This window comes from Ixodes scapularis, unplaced genomic scaffold, assembly GCF_016920785.2.
Source record: "Ixodes scapularis isolate PalLabHiFi unplaced genomic scaffold, ASM1692078v2 PGA_scaffold1__304_contigs__length_218370807, whole genome shotgun sequence".
Taxonomy (NCBI): Eukaryota; Metazoa; Arthropoda; class Arachnida; order Ixodida; family Ixodidae; genus Ixodes; species Ixodes scapularis.
In genome coordinates, this window is record NW_024609846.1 from 114,006,181 (window position 1) to 114,027,020 (window position 20,840).

The 20,840-nt window shown below is 46.5% G+C and overlaps 1 protein-coding gene across 1 annotated transcript in view; it reads left to right on the forward strand.

The window, feature by feature from the left end:
* The window catches only part of LOC8053888 (sodium/hydrogen exchanger 2), a 657,649-nt gene that overhangs the window by 538,435 nt on the left and 98,374 nt on the right, over positions 1 to 20,840 (forward strand). Inside the window, exons 8-11 of the mRNA XM_040205731.3 lie at positions 12,608 to 12,689; positions 15,525 to 15,552; positions 18,934 to 19,043; positions 19,753 to 19,828. Of these exons, the coding sequence (XP_040061665.1) occupies positions 12,608 to 12,689; positions 15,525 to 15,552; positions 18,934 to 19,043; positions 19,753 to 19,828 (296 nt within the window). The remainder of the gene's footprint in view (positions 1 to 12,607; positions 12,690 to 15,524; positions 15,553 to 18,933; positions 19,044 to 19,752; positions 19,829 to 20,840) is intronic.

Consider the following 20,840-nt stretch of genomic DNA (forward strand, 5'->3'; position numbering starts at 1 on the left):
CTTGCGACCTCTTACACCTGGGTTCCTTAAAACTTCTTAAACCAGAGAACACACTGGCACCATCTATTGGGAAGCAGTGTAAACTCAGCGGTCCGGCATATTTTTTTTTTATTTCTCGCGCATTATCCTTTCTTTCTTGGCTCGAAAAACTTTTGTCAATGTTATAAACGAGCCTTTCTATGGGTATTACGAACATTTGACCTCGGAAACCCCGCAAAACCTTCACTCTTGTGAAATGCAGTTTCAGGGTCACCGCATAGATGGCGCCACAATGCCAGTGTGTTCCCTCATTCTAAAAATATTTAAGAAGTTTTAAGAGATCTCGTCTCTCTCAGTCGTACTCGGTCGCAAGAGTGTGAACGGACCTTTACTCTATGTTGTCTCCGCTGCACTCGCGGAACGAGTTAGAACGTGGAGCGCCGGCGTCCTGCCTTTGGCTCTCGCATTCGAACGCGTTCGGCGAGTGCAGCGGAGACAAGGGCAGCTAGCTTTAAGGCCCGTTCACACTCTTGCGACCGAGTACGACTGAGAGAGACGAGATCTCTTACAACTTCTTAAATGTTTCTAGAATGAGGGAACACACTGACATTGTGGCGCCATCTATGCGGTGACCCTAGAACTGCATTTCACAAAAGCGAAGGTTTTGCGGGATTTCCGAGGTCAAATGTGCGTAATACCCATAGAAAGGCTCGTTTATAGCATTGACAAAAGCTTTTCGAGCCAAATAAGAAAGGATATTGCGCGAGAAATAAAGAAAAAATGTGCCGGACCGCCGAGTTTACACTGCTTCCCAATAGATGGCGCCAGTGTGTTCTCTGGTTTAAGAAGTTTTAAGGAACACAGGTTTAAAGGCCCGTTCACACTCTTGCGACTGAGTAAGACCGAGAGAGACCAGACCGGTTTTTAAGCCTCTTGCGATCTCTTAGGACCAGCTCCGCTGCATCGCATCTGGTCCTAAGAAATCGCAAAAGGCTTAAAAACCGGTCTCGTTTCTTTCGGTCGTACTGGGTTGCAAGAATGTGAACGGGCCTTAAGAGGTCGCAAGCAGTCGCAAGAGTGTGAACGGGCCTTTAGATCTACCCACTAATCCTTCCAATCAGGGCACGGCGTTCTGACGTCCCCGCGCGCTCTCGTCTACTGCTGTCCGCTGTAGCGATCGTTCCATGGAGGAAGAAACTGTATTAGATGCCCGAGATACGTTGGCATTAGTGCCCTGATATACGTGCGCTGACCTTCGACTGGTTGGAGCACACGTATTAAAAGTTCGCAACGTCGCCACGGGATGGCACCACAGCCCTAGCAACGGAAGATCGCTGGCGACTTCTCCCTTCGCCGATTTCGGAGCCGTACGATGGGGGACGGCGGGTGTATCACTGCGACGCTCTTGTATGCACAACATGTATGCACAACAACGAAATGGCTGTGTCGTTTTCCGCGCATCGCGCGCACGTACTTCGTGCACATTCTAAGTGGCCTGATCCGCTTGCGCCAGGGAGAAGAGGGGTTTTGGGAATGTTCACCCCACGTAAAAGTGCTGAGAGGCTACATTCACCGTGCTTTTGTTATATAGGTTGCACGGTCCAAGTCACCAGGCTCGATCTAAAATGGACCGTAAAAATCGACGCCTGCACGTAGCAATCTAAGCTTTTCGTCAAAGGTGTATTTCACAGGTCGGTTTTCCTCGTAAAATTGCAAAGCGTAGTTCTCTTTCTATAAAAAATAAGGCCAAAAAACTTGCCAGGGTTTACGAAGGGCGACGATCCAGTAGCGGGATGTGTTTGGCGTTCGTATTGATAGATGGCGTCGGGAGCAGTGTCCGAAGGTGCAGCCGACCAGCGAAAGAAAGCAGACGACACGCAGACGAAATCTGTTTGCAGCAAAAGCGCCACCGTTATTCACACGCGTGTTTTTTTTTTTTTTTTTTAAGTTTTGCTTTTATTGACCACATTTATTTTTAACCGAAGCTACATTTCAAAAAGATTATGTTAATTTTAATAAACCACAATGGTCGCGAGTCGTCGCGATAAGGAGGTAGCGCCATCTATCAATACGAACGCCAAACACACCCCGCTACTAGACCCCTGTCGTCTGCGTCGCTGCCCGCCGTAGACCCTGGCAAGTTTATTGGCCTTATTTTTCACAGAAAGAGAGCTACGCTTTGTAATTTTACAGTAAAAAACCGACCTGTGAAACACACCTTTGACGAAAAGTTTAGATTGCTACGTGTAGGTGTCAATTTCTACGGTCCATTTTAGATCGAGCCTGGTGATTTGGACCACTTTATATATAGCGTCGGCGCGAAATGTTAACTAATTTATTGGAGAATCAGCTAGCGTGGCGGCAGCAGCGATTTCAGCACGCTTTTGGTCATCTTTTGTATAGCGACCAAGCTAATTGGTATTGATTCTTCGTCGCATCACAAACATTCCACCAAAGTGAAGAACTCCCAACACATGTAAGCCTTTTTTTTTTCTCGTTTTAAATGTGTTTCCAGGACAGTAAATAACCGGATCATTTTAACCGAATGAGGTTGTTCCAAATTCAAGGGTTGAGCATTTGGGAACGCATGATTTTCGGTTGCAACAGGTGTCTTCTAACATAGCGCATGTTCCTTGTGTTCTACTTGACTTCTACTAACTCGTCGCGGAGTAAAAGGTGTTAACGCGCCTCCCAGAAGTTCTCCACTCTACTTGTTTGCTTCGGTGCTTTATTTATTGCCTGTAGCTATCGTTAGTCACTAATTGCCGTTCCGCAATTCTTGGGAACTGTATGGTTTGTCTTTTCGCTTTTTTTTGTTTTTTGTGTGTGTGTGTGTGTGTGTGTTTCGATGGCGTCTCAACATATTTTTTTTTTAAATATTATTCTTAGTATAATTTTTTTCCATACTACTCGGACCTACAACAACCGCAATACACTGTAAACTACTTATTTTTCGCGGGCTCAATATTTCGTGAATTAGGTCAAAGCTGAAGTTTTGGAATAATTCCCGGTTCCTAATTTTCGCGACGAGGTGGGATCTCTATATAGATTCCAATGTGTTTACACATTACCGGAATTGTACGCGGGACCTATTTTTCCCGAATTGTAGGCGATTCGCGAAATTCGCGAAAATTAAGGTCTCACGAAAATGAAGTCGTTTACAGTATTGCAAATTTAAAAATATATATATCGTGGTATTGTTGACATTTTGCAGATTTTACCCATAAAATGAAAATGCTACAAAATAGCTCAATATGTTTCCCCAAATTTAACATTTTTTTTTAAATCTACATGTATAGTCGAATAACACTCTGTCCGAATATCTCATTTCTTTCTTGCGTTGCTCATGGGAATGAGAAGGTCTTGCACGGGTGTGCTCGTATACTTTCTCCCCCTTTTACTGCACCGTGTGCCTACGCGATCGGAAAGGTCCATCAAACTACTTTTCAACAACAAGCCCCCTTTTCGCTGGATGGCAGCTATGAAGTTTCATTTGAAATAAAACAAGACCAGATTTCTAGCTTTATACGAAAGCGGTGTGCCCTATTCTGAATTGGTCACGGGCTACTAAAATATTGACTTCGATATTGTTGTCCAATATCACTGCATGATGTTATTAAATATTAACTACACTAGTTTCCAGAGCTGATTCACACTGCGAGAACGTGACCGAAAATGTCGGGAGCTATGCGGCACTTGTGTTACATTGGATCAACCTGAAAGGATATACACCACAGTTTAAGTATTTCGTCCGCTTCATTCCCATTAATTTTCTCTTTCTATGCCTTTCCCCTTCTTAACCACCCTCGTCATCTTCGCGTGAGCCTTAATATTGACTTTTGCGAAGTGTTTTTCTTTTCTTCTCTTTCATCTTTGGCAATCAAAATAGAAAAGGAGACATTGGCTGCCGCATCAGTGATGCCGTGGGCCGTTCCTTCGTGATACGAGTACAATCAATTGTACTTTTACTTCATAATTCACAGCTTTAATGTATACGCAGAGCACGACACAATTAGCGCCCAAAAGAGATCCCCTTTTTTCTTTTTATTTTCAAATTTACATAATGCGATAAAAAAAATTGCGAATGTGGTTGAAAGTATTTCGTCGGAATGAAATACGAAAACGCGTCGCTGTCGTGCTAGCGTTGTTTCACAGCAATCAACTAACTTATATCGCCAAACAAAATCAAATTATCCTATTATTGTTGCGCGCAGTATTTATTCAATACGCTATTTACCGTCGCCTTAAAGAGAGCCGAAAAAGGGCCTTCAAGAGAATTAACCTCCCATAAATTTCTTCGGCGAACTGACGTTTGCTGAAACCCGGTTTTTTTGTGCATATTGGCGAACAAGTAAAAGTCAGAATCAATTTCACCTTTCCTTTGTCGCTCTGAGTTAGAGTCCCTGCCGACATCTCTTTGAACTTCTACGAGGAAATTCACTTTGTCCAGGCTCTACTTTGCGCGTTGCCAGTTTTCTTTTTCCCTCGTAGCCTGTAGCCCGCTCGTGCTGCTGTCTTTTTTTCGGTTGTGCTTTTTGTTGCCGAATGTTAATACACGCACAAAGAGGTTCGTAGAAGCTGCGCTCCTTTGTAGTCTTTTTTTGTGTGTGTGTGTTCGTTATTGTACTATATTCGGTATGAATAATTTCAAAAGAATGTAGAAAATTTCTAAAGAAGCGGTAGTTATTCAGTACTAAAATTTTTATAGTCTCAACGCTACAGGTTACAGTCCTGGAAAGAGGCTTTCCTGGTTATTCGTGTATTTGAGTTGTACAATAAAGGTCGCATAAAATTCTTAACTACATCGTTAGCTTTGCGAAAGCGAATGGAAGCCAGTCACTGGGCAAGTAACTCGACGAAACGTTTCCGGGGTCGCTATTTAGTTCGATGGAGTCTTCACAGAGTCCGTTGTAACAAGATTCGATTTGATGCGATCAAGGTGTATTTCTCCCATTTTTATATATAAAAGAAAAATAGTTGGAATGGATGGCGACGCCGGAAAATTTGTCTAGCTATCTTTTGTTTCTCTCTCCTTGCCGTTTTTTACGCGTATGAAAAGGGCAAAGCATCGCGTAAGAGACATTAAATAAAAGGGATTTTTCTTTGTGTGTGTGTCGTTCTACCAGCATTTGTATCCTCGTAAAATTTAGCAAATTCTGACACCCTATTGACCAGCTTATTCTGAAGCGTGGAGGATGGACAGATGATGCATGGTGTTGTTTCGGGGGCCAATAAATAAGTCTAGCAAACAAGACAAGACGGGCAGAATATGAACAAAAGGCGGCCGGAGTGTTGAAGACGGGATTGCTTTTACTGCCAGGTGAAAAAAAAAAGCGGGCTGGACTTTTTTTTTTTTCAATGACTTGTTTTAATTTTTTTTTTTTTCTGTTCCCATGTCACCGGACAATTATGCTAGCGAGTATGTAATGTAAACACCATTGCTTGACTCACGTGGATGACGTGCGGTTAGAAAATGCTGCTACAGCGACTCGGATTGCCCCTAACTTTGGGGATATCACGACGGCCATATTTCAATACCAGTCGTGTGCAACTCGTACCTTCGCGTTGAAAGGCTGTGGAAATTTTTGTCTCTGAAACTTAAGATGATTTTTCTTGTCGTTACTTCGCTTTCTATCGGGTAAATCGAGGAGTTCACAAGCCCAAACTAATGTGTCGGTTGTTTGGAATTGCGTCGGTCTGACTCTGACGTGTACGGTGCCCCTTGCAAGTACGCAAATTACTTGTAATCGATTACTTTTAAGGGTAGTTTTGTAAAACTGTTATTACATTTATTAGGAAATAATCGCGAGAGTAGTTTCATTACTTTTGGAAGTACCTGAACGAATCGTAGCCGCAAATTTTTAGAGCGCAGCTCTTAGGGGCCCGTTCCCGGCTTGAGCGGCGTCGCCGTCGCCGTCGCCGTCGGCGTCGCCGTCGCCGTCGCCGTCGGCGTAACCAAGGTCATCCCAAGGTCACGTGACCCCCAAGGTCACGTGACCCCTCCCAAGGTCACGTGACCCCTCCCAAGGTCATCTCAAGGTCACGTGACCCCACGTGACCTCCTGAAGGTCACGTGACCCCTCGAGGTCACGTGACCCCTTCCAAGGTCATCTCAAGGTCACGTGACCCCAAGATGACCCCACGTGACCCTTTGAAGGTCACGTGACCCCTTCCAAGGTCATCTCAAGGTCACGTGACCCCACGTGACCCCCAGGTCACGTGACCCCTCTGAGGTCACGTGACCCCTCTGAGGTCACGTGACCCCCCGAGGTCACGTGACCCCTCCAGGTCACGTGACCCCAAGGTCACGTGGGGGTCACCTTTGGGGTCACGTGGCCTTGAGGTCACCCCCAGGTCACGCCTCCCCGAGGTCACGTGACCCCCTCCCCGAAGTCATGTGACACCCCCCCCGGAGCATATTAAAGAATGAGGGGAGGAGGAGGAGAAGGGGGAGGGGTCTACCCTCCCCTCAGTAACCTTCACTCCTCCTCCTCAAGAGCTGCGCTCCAATTCGGCGTTACAGGGATTTGTAAACGGCTTTCACTTTTTTTTTCTGCACTTTCTAATGGTGCTCTTTGTTTCTAGAAGTTTCCGGGCCAAGGAATGCTCGGACAGAGTTTCCGACGGAAGCCTGGTCTATCAAAACTTTTGGTAACAATGTAATAAAATTGAATACTTTAAAAAAGTGTAATTGTAAATGTAATCGAATTTTGTTTTTTCTTCGAGTAACGTGTACACGTCTGATCTGCGATTAGATCTGTTTTGATCCCTTATGCCCGATGGCGCTTCAGTTAAACCGTTTTGCCGCACGATTATTATCATTATTATTATTTGCTGAGGAACTGGTGAACGCATTAATGCTGGCCGATGCTTCGATGTACTTTTGTCAGCCCATTTCTCTTTACATTGTTTGTGTTTTATGCGTTGAAGAGCGGTGGTAGCTAAAGCGCACCATTATAGGAAAAGTGAGGCAGTCAGACTAACTTGTTCACTATTTCAAGAGCGTGTTCAAATATGTTCCTCTTAATACAGTTTTTATTCACGAATCTACGTTTTTCTTTTTTTTTTTAGGGTGGGTGGTTGTTTTTAGTTAATAAGCGAATTGACCTCCGCGTCCTGGCGGCATTGCTTACTTTCCAGTTAAATTCAAATGTTTAACGGGAGGCTGATGTTTAAAGGAATTCTTAGAATCAGAGTGGCGATGGGGGTGAGTTGGGGTATGTTTAGGGCAATATATGGAATCAGTTCGACAAAACGACGAAGACGGGAGAGGAGATACTCAGGACGAGCGCCGGCATATAAAGTCGTACAACAATTTTTTTTTTTTAATTTTGTTATACGACTCTGAGTCGTATAACAGTGATCTTACGACTTCCTTTGTGATTATTGTATAGCAAATCCGAGTTGCGTACCCTAATACTGATATGGTACTTTTTATTGGGTTCGTGCGTGTGTTTGACCCGGGGGGGGGGGGGGGGTATGAACGTAATTCTTGAGGCTTTATACTTTTCATACTCTAAGGGCCGGTTGCACCAACGCCGCTTAGCGCAAAGCGGAGCTTAGACGGGAACTTAAGCTTAGTTTCGGTTTCGTTCGGTTGCACCAAACTCGCTTATCGCTAAACCTAGCACTAAACTACGCTTAACTTAAGCGCTCAACATTGGGCGCTTTGCTTTTGGTTGTTTCTTAATCCTGGATTAAAAACATGGCGCGCCTGGTTTGTCGCGGTCGACGCGGTGGACGAAATTGGTTGTGCAAAGTGTTTTAGGCTACATCAGCGTGAAAGTCTCGACAAAATGACCTTCGATTGTGGCAAGGATGCAAAATATTGTCGCGTGAAGTGTTTATCGACCCCTGTTTTCAAGTTGGCTCTCCACTCTCAGGGCGTGTTAGCCCTAACCGAGATACGTACGGAGCTGTGTGTCTGTGGGGCTCACGGGGCTCACGTCTGTCTTCCCGTTGGTTCTTCTGTCAACGAGCTTATTCGTATGTACTCACTAATTTTCGCATAACCGTAACGCATTCTTATTTACCACCTTGTTTATTTACACTTGCAGCGCGTATCTTTCAAATCGATCAGCGCGTTGAAGCATGATCTCGGCGATCAGCTGATTGTCGACACCTCTGCCGTTCGCATTAGATTGCGGCGCTTTTAAGTAATAAAACAACGAAAATTCAATTTCTTTCGTTTTCTGAGTTTTGAGACAATCTTCAGTGAATTTTCCTAACCTCGCGAGTAAAATCTTGGCTTCAGAAAACTGTATCGTTCCATAACCGTAACTTTTTTGGTGATCGCGATTTTTTAGGAATATTTTGCTTTATATCTTTCATTCGTGGCGACGACAAATCGTAACGACTACTATGCTAGATTCGTTCATTGCTGTATCGGGGCAGGCTGGGGCAGGCGATGCGAAGAGACGACTGTTCTTATCGGCACGAAGTGATGTACTGGAGTTTTTTTTTCTGAACTGGACAGTGTGAAACTGAAGCCCGTTTGAGGCTGCAGCGGATGTTCAACGACGGTACAGTGCAGTTCTGTCACCTTGCTGATAGCAACGAGTACCGTCAATGCAAGGTCTCGTGACCTGACCTCTCGACGACTTCTATTCGACGATTTCCGGGCATTTTCGCAGCTGCCTTGGCGAGTTCGTCACTGTTTTGAACTTCATCGGTCTCAGGTTTGACTTGATTTTAGTAGTCATCTTACCTGCCTACTTATATCCACGATGTTTTGTCTTCAGCGATGTAGCGAGTAGTGTCCTTCTCGCTTTCGGTGAGATTTGGGGCCCCCGATGGCTCCTTCGCCTCAAAATGTCAGCACGAAAACTACTACCACTGTCAAAATAACCTGTTATCAACCGATATTAAACACACAATCACAGATGTAAAGAGCATTCGTGTTTATTTGAAGCTTTGACTTCTGTTATTGAAAGTTAAACGAAAAAATGATTGAATTTGGAGACCTTTAATTTGTTACTCACCGAAGAAATACAGCGAAAAGCAGACGCCGACGACAACTACTACGGCAGTTTTTTTTCTTTTTTGTTTACATCACGTGATTCCTCTCCACCAATCGTATTCGTCCCTCTGAGCGTTCCCTAGTTCACTCTGTTTGTCCCTAGATTCCCTACGCAAATCCAGCGTTTAGCTAGGGGCGCGTCTGTAAAGCCGGCTTAACGTTGGTGCAACCGGAATTTAAACCCGTGCTTACCTGAGCTCGGTTTAGGGCGCTAAGCCGGCTTAGGAAAGCGCCGCTTTGGGTTAAGATAAGCGGCGTTGGTGCAACCGGCCCTAAATGACCGTTTGCCAGAAACACTAAATAAATGTTTAAAAGTCTTTCTTTTTTTTTTTTTTTTTTTTTAATGAGCAGCGGTTTTGAATGCGCTGAAATTGGAGTCTAAAGAGAACGAGGACAATTTTAAACATGTGAGAGGCAAACGCCTCCCCCACAACAACGTTGCCTTATGTCTTTGTGCAATTCCTTAAATGGATGTTGAACCAAACATTAATAATCTTGAATGTGGGATATGATGACGTCAGTTTCGTTTAGTGTGCTCGCGCACACCGGCGGCTGCTGACTCATGGAAAGATAGCGCGCCACTTATAGACACTGAAATGTGTGGTTCAGCATCCCTTTAATGGCGTATATTTACTTCAACCATTAGGAGCTTGTTAAAACGAGATTTAAAAAAAAAAAAATAAAAAGTCGGTTATTTGGACAGCAGTTGTCTTCGAGCAGGAGTATTCAGAACCTGCCGCAACGCAGTGGACACCACCTCCTTTGTGCTATGCGGGGAGTAAGTCGCCTGCTTCTTGCGCAGGAGTTGCGGTGACGTCAGAACAACATTGAGCTCTGATTGGCTTTGATTGAAAGGATAGTTGGTAGACCTCGAGGCATCTGGCATTGAGGTCTACCCACTCTATTTTTCTTTCATTCAGCCAATAAGAGCTCGGGCATTCTGACATCATCGCAACCCCTGTGCGAGAAGCAGACGAACTTGCGCTCCGTATAGGCATTTATTTGCAAGTCGAGCCTCGTCAGTTTTAACGGCAGAAAGTAGCCATTAGGAAGCTGTAGTAGATCGTTTTTCTCCTCCGCTACGGTATCCCCGAAGAAAACGCCGCAGCTGAGCATGCGCGCCGCCAGCTTTGTCTGCATAGTTCAAGGTCTCCTAGCGGCCTACGGAGCGCTATCCGGGTGCTTAGCGGGCTGCGGGAACGCTCTACTACAATTCCCTATTAAGGAGTTTTCGTAGATCGTTTTCGCCGTCCCGCAAGGCCCTCCGCAACCCGCTACGAAAGCGGGAACTCCACAGTCAAGGCTATCGGCGCGCAGACGCAGTAGCAACTTCTTCGTTGCGGAACGCTTAGCGGAGGGGGCAGCGCGGTCTACGAAAACTCCCTATTAGAGAGTTTTAGTAGATCGTTTTGGCTCTCCCGCTACGCTATACGCTAGAGCGACGACGCTACTGCGCATGCGCGCTGCTAGCGGAAACATTGCGGAGCTGCGGAGGCTAGCGGAGGCGCGCTAGCGGGCGAAAATAGCGAGGGGCGTAGCGCGGCGAGCTAGCGTGGCTCTCGCGAGAACGAGTCTTGGCGAGATGAGGGAGACCCAGCGAGGGACGCTGTTCAAGATGGCCGCCACGCCGCGTCTACTCGGTCTGTGCGTTTCGCGATCGTGGTTCTAAGGGGTGGATTATACCTTGCTGCTGCGAGAAGTACCCGCGACAAAGCCGTTCCACGACTGCAACAGGTAGCGATTCATGGCGGATATACTAAACGCGGCCACGGAAAGGAGAAAAAAAAAAAAAAAAAGAAAAAGCTTCGCAGTTTTTGGTGCTGTGAGCGAAAGGTGCAGCCCCTGCTCGGCCGCTTTGTCGTGAAGACAAAACCGACTAAGGAAGCGGAGCGAGCAGGCGGATATGAGGGATTTCTGTGGCGCTTCATTTTCGGTGAACAACGACGCAACAGATGAGCTACAGTGGTTGTCCTTTATTTTTGAAGATTTTTCTCGGTGGCTTTGGCACTTGACTCATATCGGATTGGCTTGGACAGCTTGGCCGACAGTTAAACATAATAGTCACCTACTTACAAAAGAAGCAACGATTAGCACGTTATTCAATAAAAAAAACAATATTTTATTAAGATAACGACGTTAATAAAAACAATTGCGAAGGATCGCTTTACAAATCTGTTTTACGCGAGCCCTAGTGTCCGAAAGAGCCGCTAGTGGCGTTGCGTTAGCTCTCGTAACGTTGTAATCCGTAGCGGGTTGCGAACGTTCTACTAAAACTTAAAATGGTAGTTCCGCTACGCTACATATAGCCGAGGTCGTAGCGGCTAGCGGATAGCACAGCGGGAGTGACTGAACGATCTACTAAAACACTCTATTATCTTTCGGATCCCCCGTATCTGCGCGAGTAACTTGGACGCAACGGTTCTGCACTCGGCTAACGCCAGCTAGAAAGGCCTGCAACGTCCTCCTTTTTCTCCATGGAACGTCATCACGGTGGGATGTGGCCAACTCAGCGATTGGACCCGAGCCCGACGCGGAGCGCCCTTCGACGCGTTGGCGGTACACGAGGCCCAGCAAAATGCTGACGACGCACTCACTCTCAATCTGCGTCTTCTCTCGATCTCACACCCTGCTGGCATCAAAATTTTAGTGCACAGGCGTTCATTATTCTGGTGGTTTCTGCTCTGCGCGCTTCCGCAATGGCGACGACCTCGGATGCTTTGGATTACCGGACGAGCGTCCACCACCTCCGTCAAGGTGGTACATACCATAAAAGCCAACCTCTTTCCTCGCATGATCGACTAGGTCAACCGAACCGTTTCGAACAAAAAGAAACGCCTATCGCCGTCTCTGTCTGTTTGTTTTTGGTGCGGGCTTTTCGGGAGGAACCTTGGCGTATGTGGACAAATATTGCAGCAATGCGCGAAGAGCATTGCTGCAATATTGGGCAAATATTGCAGCAATGCGCGAAGAGCAAGTCGTCTGTTTCTTGGACGGGAGTGGCACTGACGTCAGAAAAACGCCGAGCTCTGATTGGTTCTGAATGAGTAATGGTGGGTAGACCTCGAGGCGGCTTGAAGAGCAGACGACTTGCTCTTCGCATAGTGACAGGCAGGATGAGAGCAGCGGCGGGAAGGAGCTTCCGTTGTCCAGCTTCCAGCGCGAATTTCCTACCTTGGACAGCAGTTCTGGATCTCGTGAGCTTTGAGCCTGCACTTGCTGCCAAAGCACGGCGGAGGGCAAGGAGCACGTCCTGTGCCTTTCTCACCACATGTCGACGACTATAGACGCTTTCAGCGCGCGCCAGATTGAGCCGCCATAGCCGACTTTCTCTCGTCTTACCGAGCGGCCAAGCCACTGAAACGGGCGTTGACGGGTCTCCAGAAGGGCCTATGCTGGGGAGAAGGACACAGTAACACCTAAAGTGGCTATAACCTGTCCTGCTGTGGTAATGATGAAGTGGAGCGAACGGAATGAGAAGGAACAACAACTGAAGGTCGGTTATGGCGGCGCCCATGCACAGCTGCCTGAAAGCGTCTATATTGTGTAAGGGTTCCAATAGTCGCTTGCTTCCTGACGTGCGTGCGGTGCTTTTTCTTTTTATGTTTTCAGAATCATCTTGGAATCGGCTTACTCTCTTCACGACAGTGCCTTCTTTAGCAATATCGGAACTATCCTGTTGTTCGCAGTGCTGGTGAGTGCTTTGCTTCCTTCTTATCGCGGTAGGCTGCAAAGACCCTGGCTCTGGTCATTCGAGGTTAATACTTGTTATTCGGGAATTTACCTCCGCATATTTTGCTCCAGTACACGGAGGTTAATCTGAATACTCAGTCTTGATTAAGGGAATTTCTTAACTGCTATTCGTTGAGGTTTATTTAAAAGATGAGACATTTTGTGGGCTCTACTTAGAAGGTTTCTTCCACGTGAGGTTTCGTGTAGCCGCCTGACAGGGGGTATATGGATTATGATTGATGTACTGGGACATTATTTAAAGGCTCGAGTGCTCCTTTATCGGAACTATATCGAGAGGTTTGAAAAAAACGTATGCTTGCTTGCTTGCTTGCTTAATGCTTGCTTAATACCAACGAATTCATCGTTGGTATTAAGCTAAAAGAAAGTTTTTTTGTTTTTTTTAGCGTGATTTTATACAGTTTGAGAGGAGCGAAAATCTAATTATGCAATTGTGACTTCTTAAAAAAAAAAAAAAAAAAACGAGAGAACAGCGACTTGGAATGCTTACGATAAAGTCCCCGGCTACCGTCGCAAAACCCAAAGGTGCGCGAGCAAGCGTCTCACTTAAAGTACCGCTTTGTTTGGACCAGCCTTTGCTCACGAACCCTTATTCGGGTAACAGGCTTGCCCGATGGCCGGCAAGCCTGTTATGATCGAGGCCCACCGAAGGCCGCCTATTTCTGTGTTAACAGCTGACAAACACTGTTGGCATATATGTCACACACATCTCGTCCGCAAACTTTTTTGGCGTTTCAGCGTCAGCAACCGGCCGTAAACGTTAGATGTTTGTGAACAGTCAGTGCTCCGGAGGACTACTCGGGACGCAAGAGAACTGAGGACTTTGTTCTGTTGGGGGGCCAACGTTAATGTTTGTCGCGCTGGTGGGGCGAAGCCGTTAGCGAATAAATGATAAATTCTTCTCACACACGACCGAAGCACATCTTGCTAAACATTTTTCTTACGCTTGACCTGCGCCAAACATCAGACGTTTGGGAACGGAACAGGCGGCACCGTTTAAGGTAGCCTAATGTCGCCAAAAAAGAAAAACGTTTTAAAAAATATTAAAAATGCTGGCTTTTTTTTTTTTTTCTTGACTGGATATTAGTGGATATACTTTAGACTTTTACAAGAACTCGAATTACGCGTAATATATTGCTTTGATTCGAGAGGCCACAACATATTCAAGCTGGTGACCGTTCGCAGTTGAGAGACCACCAGATTGAGAAAACAAGTCAGTGTTTCATCAGTCTGAAATTTCCGCAGTGCTAACTTGTAGTGTTAGCTTTTTTTTTTTTTTTTTGTTTGGTGACTGTTATATGAAAACAATCAGAAGCAAAATTCGGTTACCGTTAGCTAAATAATTTACTAGTAATTATTAAATTTGGAATACATCTTCATCGGTCTTTACGCCATGACTACGGCTACTATACAGTTTTGCACTATTCAACTATTTACTTTCACCGTGTGATGGAAACAGAAATCAACACGTCTCGTGTAAGGGACTCATATGCGGCTATTATGATGTCTATCACAAGCTGTGTGCAGGACTTCTGAGAGCACAGGTACGGAGGCGTCTATTAATAAAGTTTGTTGTTGGTGCGACCATTCGCTCAAGGAAGTCACTTTCTAAAAACGGATCTCGCACGTGCGTTTGAACGCACATTGGAAGTCTTGAGACGGTGTAGCGAGCTCTAAACTATAAGTGTCACGTTTCTTGAACAATGTATATGCGTCCAAAATTAGACGACGAGCAGTGTTGATATATTGATCTACTGAAGTACTCTACAGGGAGTTTCACGTAGAAGTGACAGTTGTTTATTTATTTTTTTATCAGAGACTTTGATATAAAAGCACTATTTCTTCGAGATTACGTTGTTCACATAAGGACATCAGAACGCGAGTGTTAAGTGCCTATTAGGCACATAGTTCCCTAAAAGTCACCAAAAAATTCTTATCTAATTTGAACTAGCATGTTTCAGTTAGAAATTTGCAGCCCGTCGTATACAGAGGCTGAAGCAGTTGAGAGGCATTCGAAAAAAATAAAATTCTACTTCGAGCTATTGCGTTTTGAATTTCGGCAATCAAGGCGGCGGCTGGAAATCAAAGCTAACTCCAGGAGCGAAAACAGTTTCGCTGCCGAAGAGATGTCAGAGCGTGACAGATGGTGACGCGTAAGCAATTGCTGTGAACACGTGACCAAAAGCTTTGACCCAATCCCAAATCGGCTCGCGGGAGTAGGTGGCGAGACGATTTGAAATTGAACCAAAGTTTTTGGGCAGGTGTTCACACAATTTACACTTCATCACACGACGCCTCTTAGTCAACAAATCTCTTCCCGCTCCCCCCCCCCTTTTTTTTAAAAAAGAAAAAAAAGGAGAGGGGAAGGGGGGGGGGGTTCTGGAGTTCAAAAACTTTGCAAATCCTTTGTGACACGACCTTCCGGAGTTCTAGAAATCTCTTGTTTCTTTCCTTTTACTTTGGTGTGCGCTTGTTTTCCCGCGGACCTCATTAGTCAAGATGCAAATGACCCGGACACGTGATCCGTGGACCGGCTGGCTGGACACGGGGTCTAGTTAATTTTGTCAATCCCCGCGTCCGGCTTCCGTGCGCAAAAGTCAATGTCTTCGCGCTAATTTATTCGCTCCCGTAATGCCGTTTTCACTGATTAGAAAGTTCGCATTTCCTATTTCCCTTACCCATTTCAATTTATATTTGTATATTACGCCACCGTGGTCGTGTGTTCTCAACTTTGTTATTTGATGTTTTTTTTTCACAAGTTGTGTTTGGCTTTTTACAGGGTACAGTAATAAATGCCTTCACAATAGGTAAGTTGGGGTTTTACCTATATTTATAAAATGTGCACGCTTGACCAAATTATTTGATGGATGCGACAATCTACCCTATAATCTCAACTTTCCGGCAAAAACGACCCGAGATACCGTCATTCCGTTGATGTCACATCGCAAATTAGGTTCAAAGTTACGCCAAACTATTTTAATTTAAAAGCCGTAGTCGAAGAGTTAGGAGCCCAATACTTTTTCCAAAAGTCCGTGCCATCGCCTGTCCTCCATGCACGGTACGCGGAACACGGCAACGGTTTGCTAAAAGTCCCCATCGAGAAAACGTAAGGTCACGCTCACTTCCCCTGCACATATTGCATGTGTTTGGTCCACTGTAATCGTGTTCTGAGTTTCTTCATTCGATGGTATGCTTTTGCTGTTACTTCGTGATTAGTATTCTCGCGTCCTGCAAAAAACAGAAAAAAACTCGCAACTTTATATATATTAGGGTGTACAACAATATGGTTGCTACGGCATCGCAGGTCCGCTCAGTGTGTCGTGGTGGAACTACGATGCCTGGAGCGCGTCTGTGACTGTTCCGTTCAGCGCCAGTTATCCCACCAATAGAAGGCGTCCGCGAGAAAATTGAACACTGTTTTTCGCACCGCAAAAATAAACTAGACATCGCGGAGAGTTCAAACTCCATCAGAACGTTGCCCCAGCCGTTCGAGCAAGATGCCAAAGTTTCAGGTACAACCGTTATCTTATTCAAAAGTTGTTAGTGTTTTTTTTTTTTTTTTTTAATTTTCAGTGGGAAAATGTCTAGCGCCATGGAGCTCCATGTATTCGAGAGCTCCGTGTGCCGCCATTTTTCCATCGAAATTTCAGAAAATCGGTCATAACTTTGGCGCTGAAACTTTGGCTTTTTGCTCGAAGGGCGGGGGCTAAGTTCCGACAGAGTCTCAGCTCTCCGCGGTGTCTAGTTTACTTTTGCGATGCGAAAAACAGGGTTCGGTTTTCTAGCGGACGCCCTGTGGTCTCGAAGTGAGGTCGCAAAAGTTCCGTTGAAAAAAAGAAAGAAAAAAAAAAGCCCGAGCAACCCCGAGTGTCGTTGTCGTTACGGCGTCCCGTCTCCTGGCTTCCGAAGCTTCCGTGAACTGTCGAGCTGGAGAGCGACCTGCAGCAGAACAGACGTCTGCCACATACGCGACCGCTGGTGTGACGCCGCCAGGATCGCGGCCGGCGACAGCGTGACGCTTCTCTGACGTCATCTAGCGGAAATCGGGAGATGACTTCTCTTTTTGACGCAGTATAAACACACCAGTAGGAGACGCGTTCCAGCGACCACAGTGGAACGCGACGAGTCGTAACGTACCCGGAGCGAAAGTTCGTCTGCTTCCTGAGCAGGGGTTGCGGTGACGCCAAGCTCTGATTGGCTCCGATTGGAAGGAGAGTGGTTAGACCTCAAGTCCAGGTATGCGGAACGCAAGTACTTCTGCTCCTTTTGGAATGGTTCTGGTGACGTCAGAACGCTGAGTGGTTCTGAATGAAGGATAGTGGGTAGACCTCAAGGCAGCTTGCTTTGAGGTCTACCCGCTATCCCTCAATCAGAACCAATCAGAGTCCGGTGTCTTTCTGACGTCACCGCAACTCCCGCGCAAGAAGCAAACCGACTTGCTCTGCGCATAGTCCGTTACTCTCAAACGCAAATGCTCGAACCAGCTTTAAAGCTCATACATCTCACGAAAGACGCGATGTTCGCTGCAGACACCACGATGACAGAATTGTCTGCGGACTCATATATGCTTCGAACGTGTCTGCAGACAGTTTTTGTCTGCCCAATGTGACCCTCATACAAGGAACAAACACGCCCCAGACAGTGCCGGCAGACTTTATTTCGTACGGTGTATTAGCAGTGTTACTGGGTCTCTTCAAGCTAAGAACTGTGTCTGCCTGCACCGATATGCGGCAAAATGAGACTCTGCTGGCCAGCCCCATTGCTGTCAGCGATTCCCGTGCGTCCGTCTCCCCACAGAGCACGCAGAGCACTAGTCAATGCGATCATGCGTCCGTCTCCGACAATGCGTCCGTCTCCCCCCCTTGAAAAAAAAGACACCTGCACTAGAACATTGAGCATGCATGTGAAAGGTCATGCTCAGTAGTACCTTGGTACAGATCGCAAGTTCAAGTGGAGAGTTTTTTTAGAGCGCATTTCTTAGGCGCGCGTTTCTAAGTTGAGCGGCGTTGGCGTAATCGCGCGCGTTGCATTATGGGACGTCACAGTTTCCCCGCTAAATTTAGCGGGAGAACTGGATTGGTGTTGAGGTCACGCGACGCCAATTTCCCCGCTAACTTAGCGGGGAAACTTAACCCGTTAAATTTAGCGAGGAAAATTTTCCGCTAAATTTAGCCGGAAATTTAGGGATATGTTCCCTCTAAATTTAGCGGGAAACTTAGCGAAAATATTCCCGCTAAATTTAGCATGGAAATTTTCGATAAATTTATGAGAAATTTACCGAAAATTTTCCGCTAAATGGGAGGCGAGGAAGAAAGGAGGAGGGGAGGGTAAGGAGGGAGAGGATAGGCATGCTTTCCCGTTGTACCCTCCCCTCCTCCTCCTCAAGAGCTGCGCTCTAATTTTGCATTACAGAGATTTGTAAACATCTTTCATTTTTCGTTTGTTTCGTTCTTTCTCGTTATACTCTAGCTTCTTTTCTACACCTTTCGTTGATTGATCTTACGTCCGGGATTCGGGAAGAATTGACGGACGGGCCCGTTGTGTCTCTCCCGCTGTTCCTGCGAGATTCGACCTTTGCGCGCGCTGCGGTCAAGAAAGGGGCTAGGCTTCGTTCTACCGTAGATTGAGACACAGCGAAGGAGGAGGTCGCGACGTCAAATTTTTTCGAGGCTCTAATCCTTCCCAGTGAAAGCAACTTGCGGGGTTCGAATCATCGTGCTCCGTGCCTCCCTCGCGTTGCCCGAATAACCGAATAATCATAAATAAATAACAATACCGAATATATCAGTATTGTGGATGCCTGATATTCGACTGCTTCCAGGGGCACGAACGAGTCGTCGCATGGTTCGTGAGAACCGATGTAGAACCGCAACCACGTGACCGCACATCGAATTTATATGAGCCATAGGACAGGGTCAATACATGGTTTGCACATGACATTCTCGCATCATGCTGATGGACGTCCATACTTGTTTTTGCCGAGACAAAAAAAAACACTCTAGTGCGAAATCCACGCTGCAGAAGGTATGCGCTCAGCAGCAAGGCCATTGCAATGGCCGCTGATGTGACGTCAGTGCAAGCCATGGATACAAAAGCGTCGCACAGTTTTCCCAGTAGGTGTCCCGTCGCAGCGTGAGAAACGGGCGTCCTCCGAACCAGACCCGTGGGTCCTCCCCGCCACGTCGCAGGTCCAAGTTTGTACTTCTTGAGCAACGTGGGAGCCATCGGTCTGTCGGATCTGGACCTCCTCGAGTGCCTTGTGTTCAGCTCCCTCATCTCGGCCGTCGACCCGGTGGCCGTGAGTGAATCGTCTCGTTCAACTTGTCTAATCTTTTTCCGCGCTTTTTTTTTTTTTTTTCTACACGCCATGAGTAATTTCTTTCCCGTCCGGGCTTGCGTGTCCCGTCTTCCACGGGGACACTGTTCATCCGCCAAAGTGCTCCGTAAACAGACGGTGCGGATCTCGCACAGACTCTGCTCCGCTCTACTCCGTTCACCCATGAGCTGACAGTGCGGCGGGAGCTAAGCTCTCGACGGACCGATCAACCGCCTCCTGTTCACCACGTGACCCCGTTCTCTGCACGTGGGTATCAACACCACCTAGAAGAGTCGAAGCATGTGCACTAGAATCCTGACGTCAGCACAGTGAGATTGAGCGAAGACGCAGAATGGACAACGAGTGCTGCGTCAGCAATCGGTTGGGCCTCGCGTCCAATCAACGCGCCGAAGGACACTCGGGATCGGGCCCGGGTCTTGTTGCTGAGTTGGCCACATCCGACTATGATGACGTTTCATGATGGAAAGGGAGAGTGTCCTCGGGCCTCGATTATTCTAGGTGCTATTGCTGGGCATGGGCAGGGAGCGTGATCACGTGGCGAAATATAGACGTATGACTGGTTCAACGAGGACGTAGATTCCCTCGCACTGTCAGCTTAGGGGCGAACAGAATATAGTTCCGCCTTTGCTGATGCGGGAACCCTGTTTCCCCCCTTCTGCTCTTTCTGCAGGTCCTAGCAATATTTCAAGAGGTGGGGGTCAACAAAGTATTGTATTTCTTAGTCTTCGGAGAGTCTCTACTTAACGGTGAGTGCGTTTCACTAGTATTTTTTTTTGTTACCGGTTATTTGACGATGTCTCTGCGCTGACGAATAGTCGACTTTGATGAGAATTGAGTCAGGATTTCTCTTATCTAAAGGATTGTTCACACGTTTTTGACTGCTTACGACCGGAGAGTATAAAAACTGGTCTTAAAGAAAAAATCATAATGGTGCAGGCCATTAAAGGGGCGGTGCAACGATATTCAGTTGGGATGTTTTTCACTTTACAGAAGCTTACTGGCTTTAGTGGGACTCAAGGATACTCGCACGCAACGCCACTGGCCAAGAAACTCCTTTGTTGCGCTGTAATTTCGAGGACAAAACCGAGTGTTCTCATTCAATCTCTTTTTCGCAAAACCTGATGACGTAGCTGGGCGGTAGCAGTACCGCCCAGTGACGATATTTGAATGCGGCTCATAGATTGGACCCGAGCATTGCGTGGGCACTCGACTTGTGCTCGTGATAATCGATAGCTCGAGAAGCATTCGGGTAGTGTCCTGTGTCCAATCGCTGCAATGACGACAACAGCCGAACCATAACAATGTCTGGAACGCAGCGCGTGTCCTGTGCCTTGCCAACCCCAGCGCATGGCTATGATCAACATTGGCGGCATATAATCGGCTTCAGATCATGTGGCCGCTTGTTCTGGCTGCGAGTTGAGGGGGTGAACCCTGCTCGTTTTTCTTCATTTTTTTTCTGTGACTTCGATTGCGTGTGGTGAAAAACAAACGGGTATTTCACAGGTCATTAACGTCAGGGATCCGTTCTAAGCGGTATTTGCGCAAAGTACAAAAATCGTTGCATCAACCCTTTAAGGTCATTTCCACCAACACAAAACACCAAAAGGACAAAATCTATACAGTTCAAGCGCCACAGTCTTCACCACACAATGCAAGAACGTTGACAACCTTTATGCCTTATCGCGTCGACCTGTAAAGGTTGTCAACGTCTTGCATTGTGTGGTGGAGACTGTGGCGCTTAAACTGTATAGATTTTGT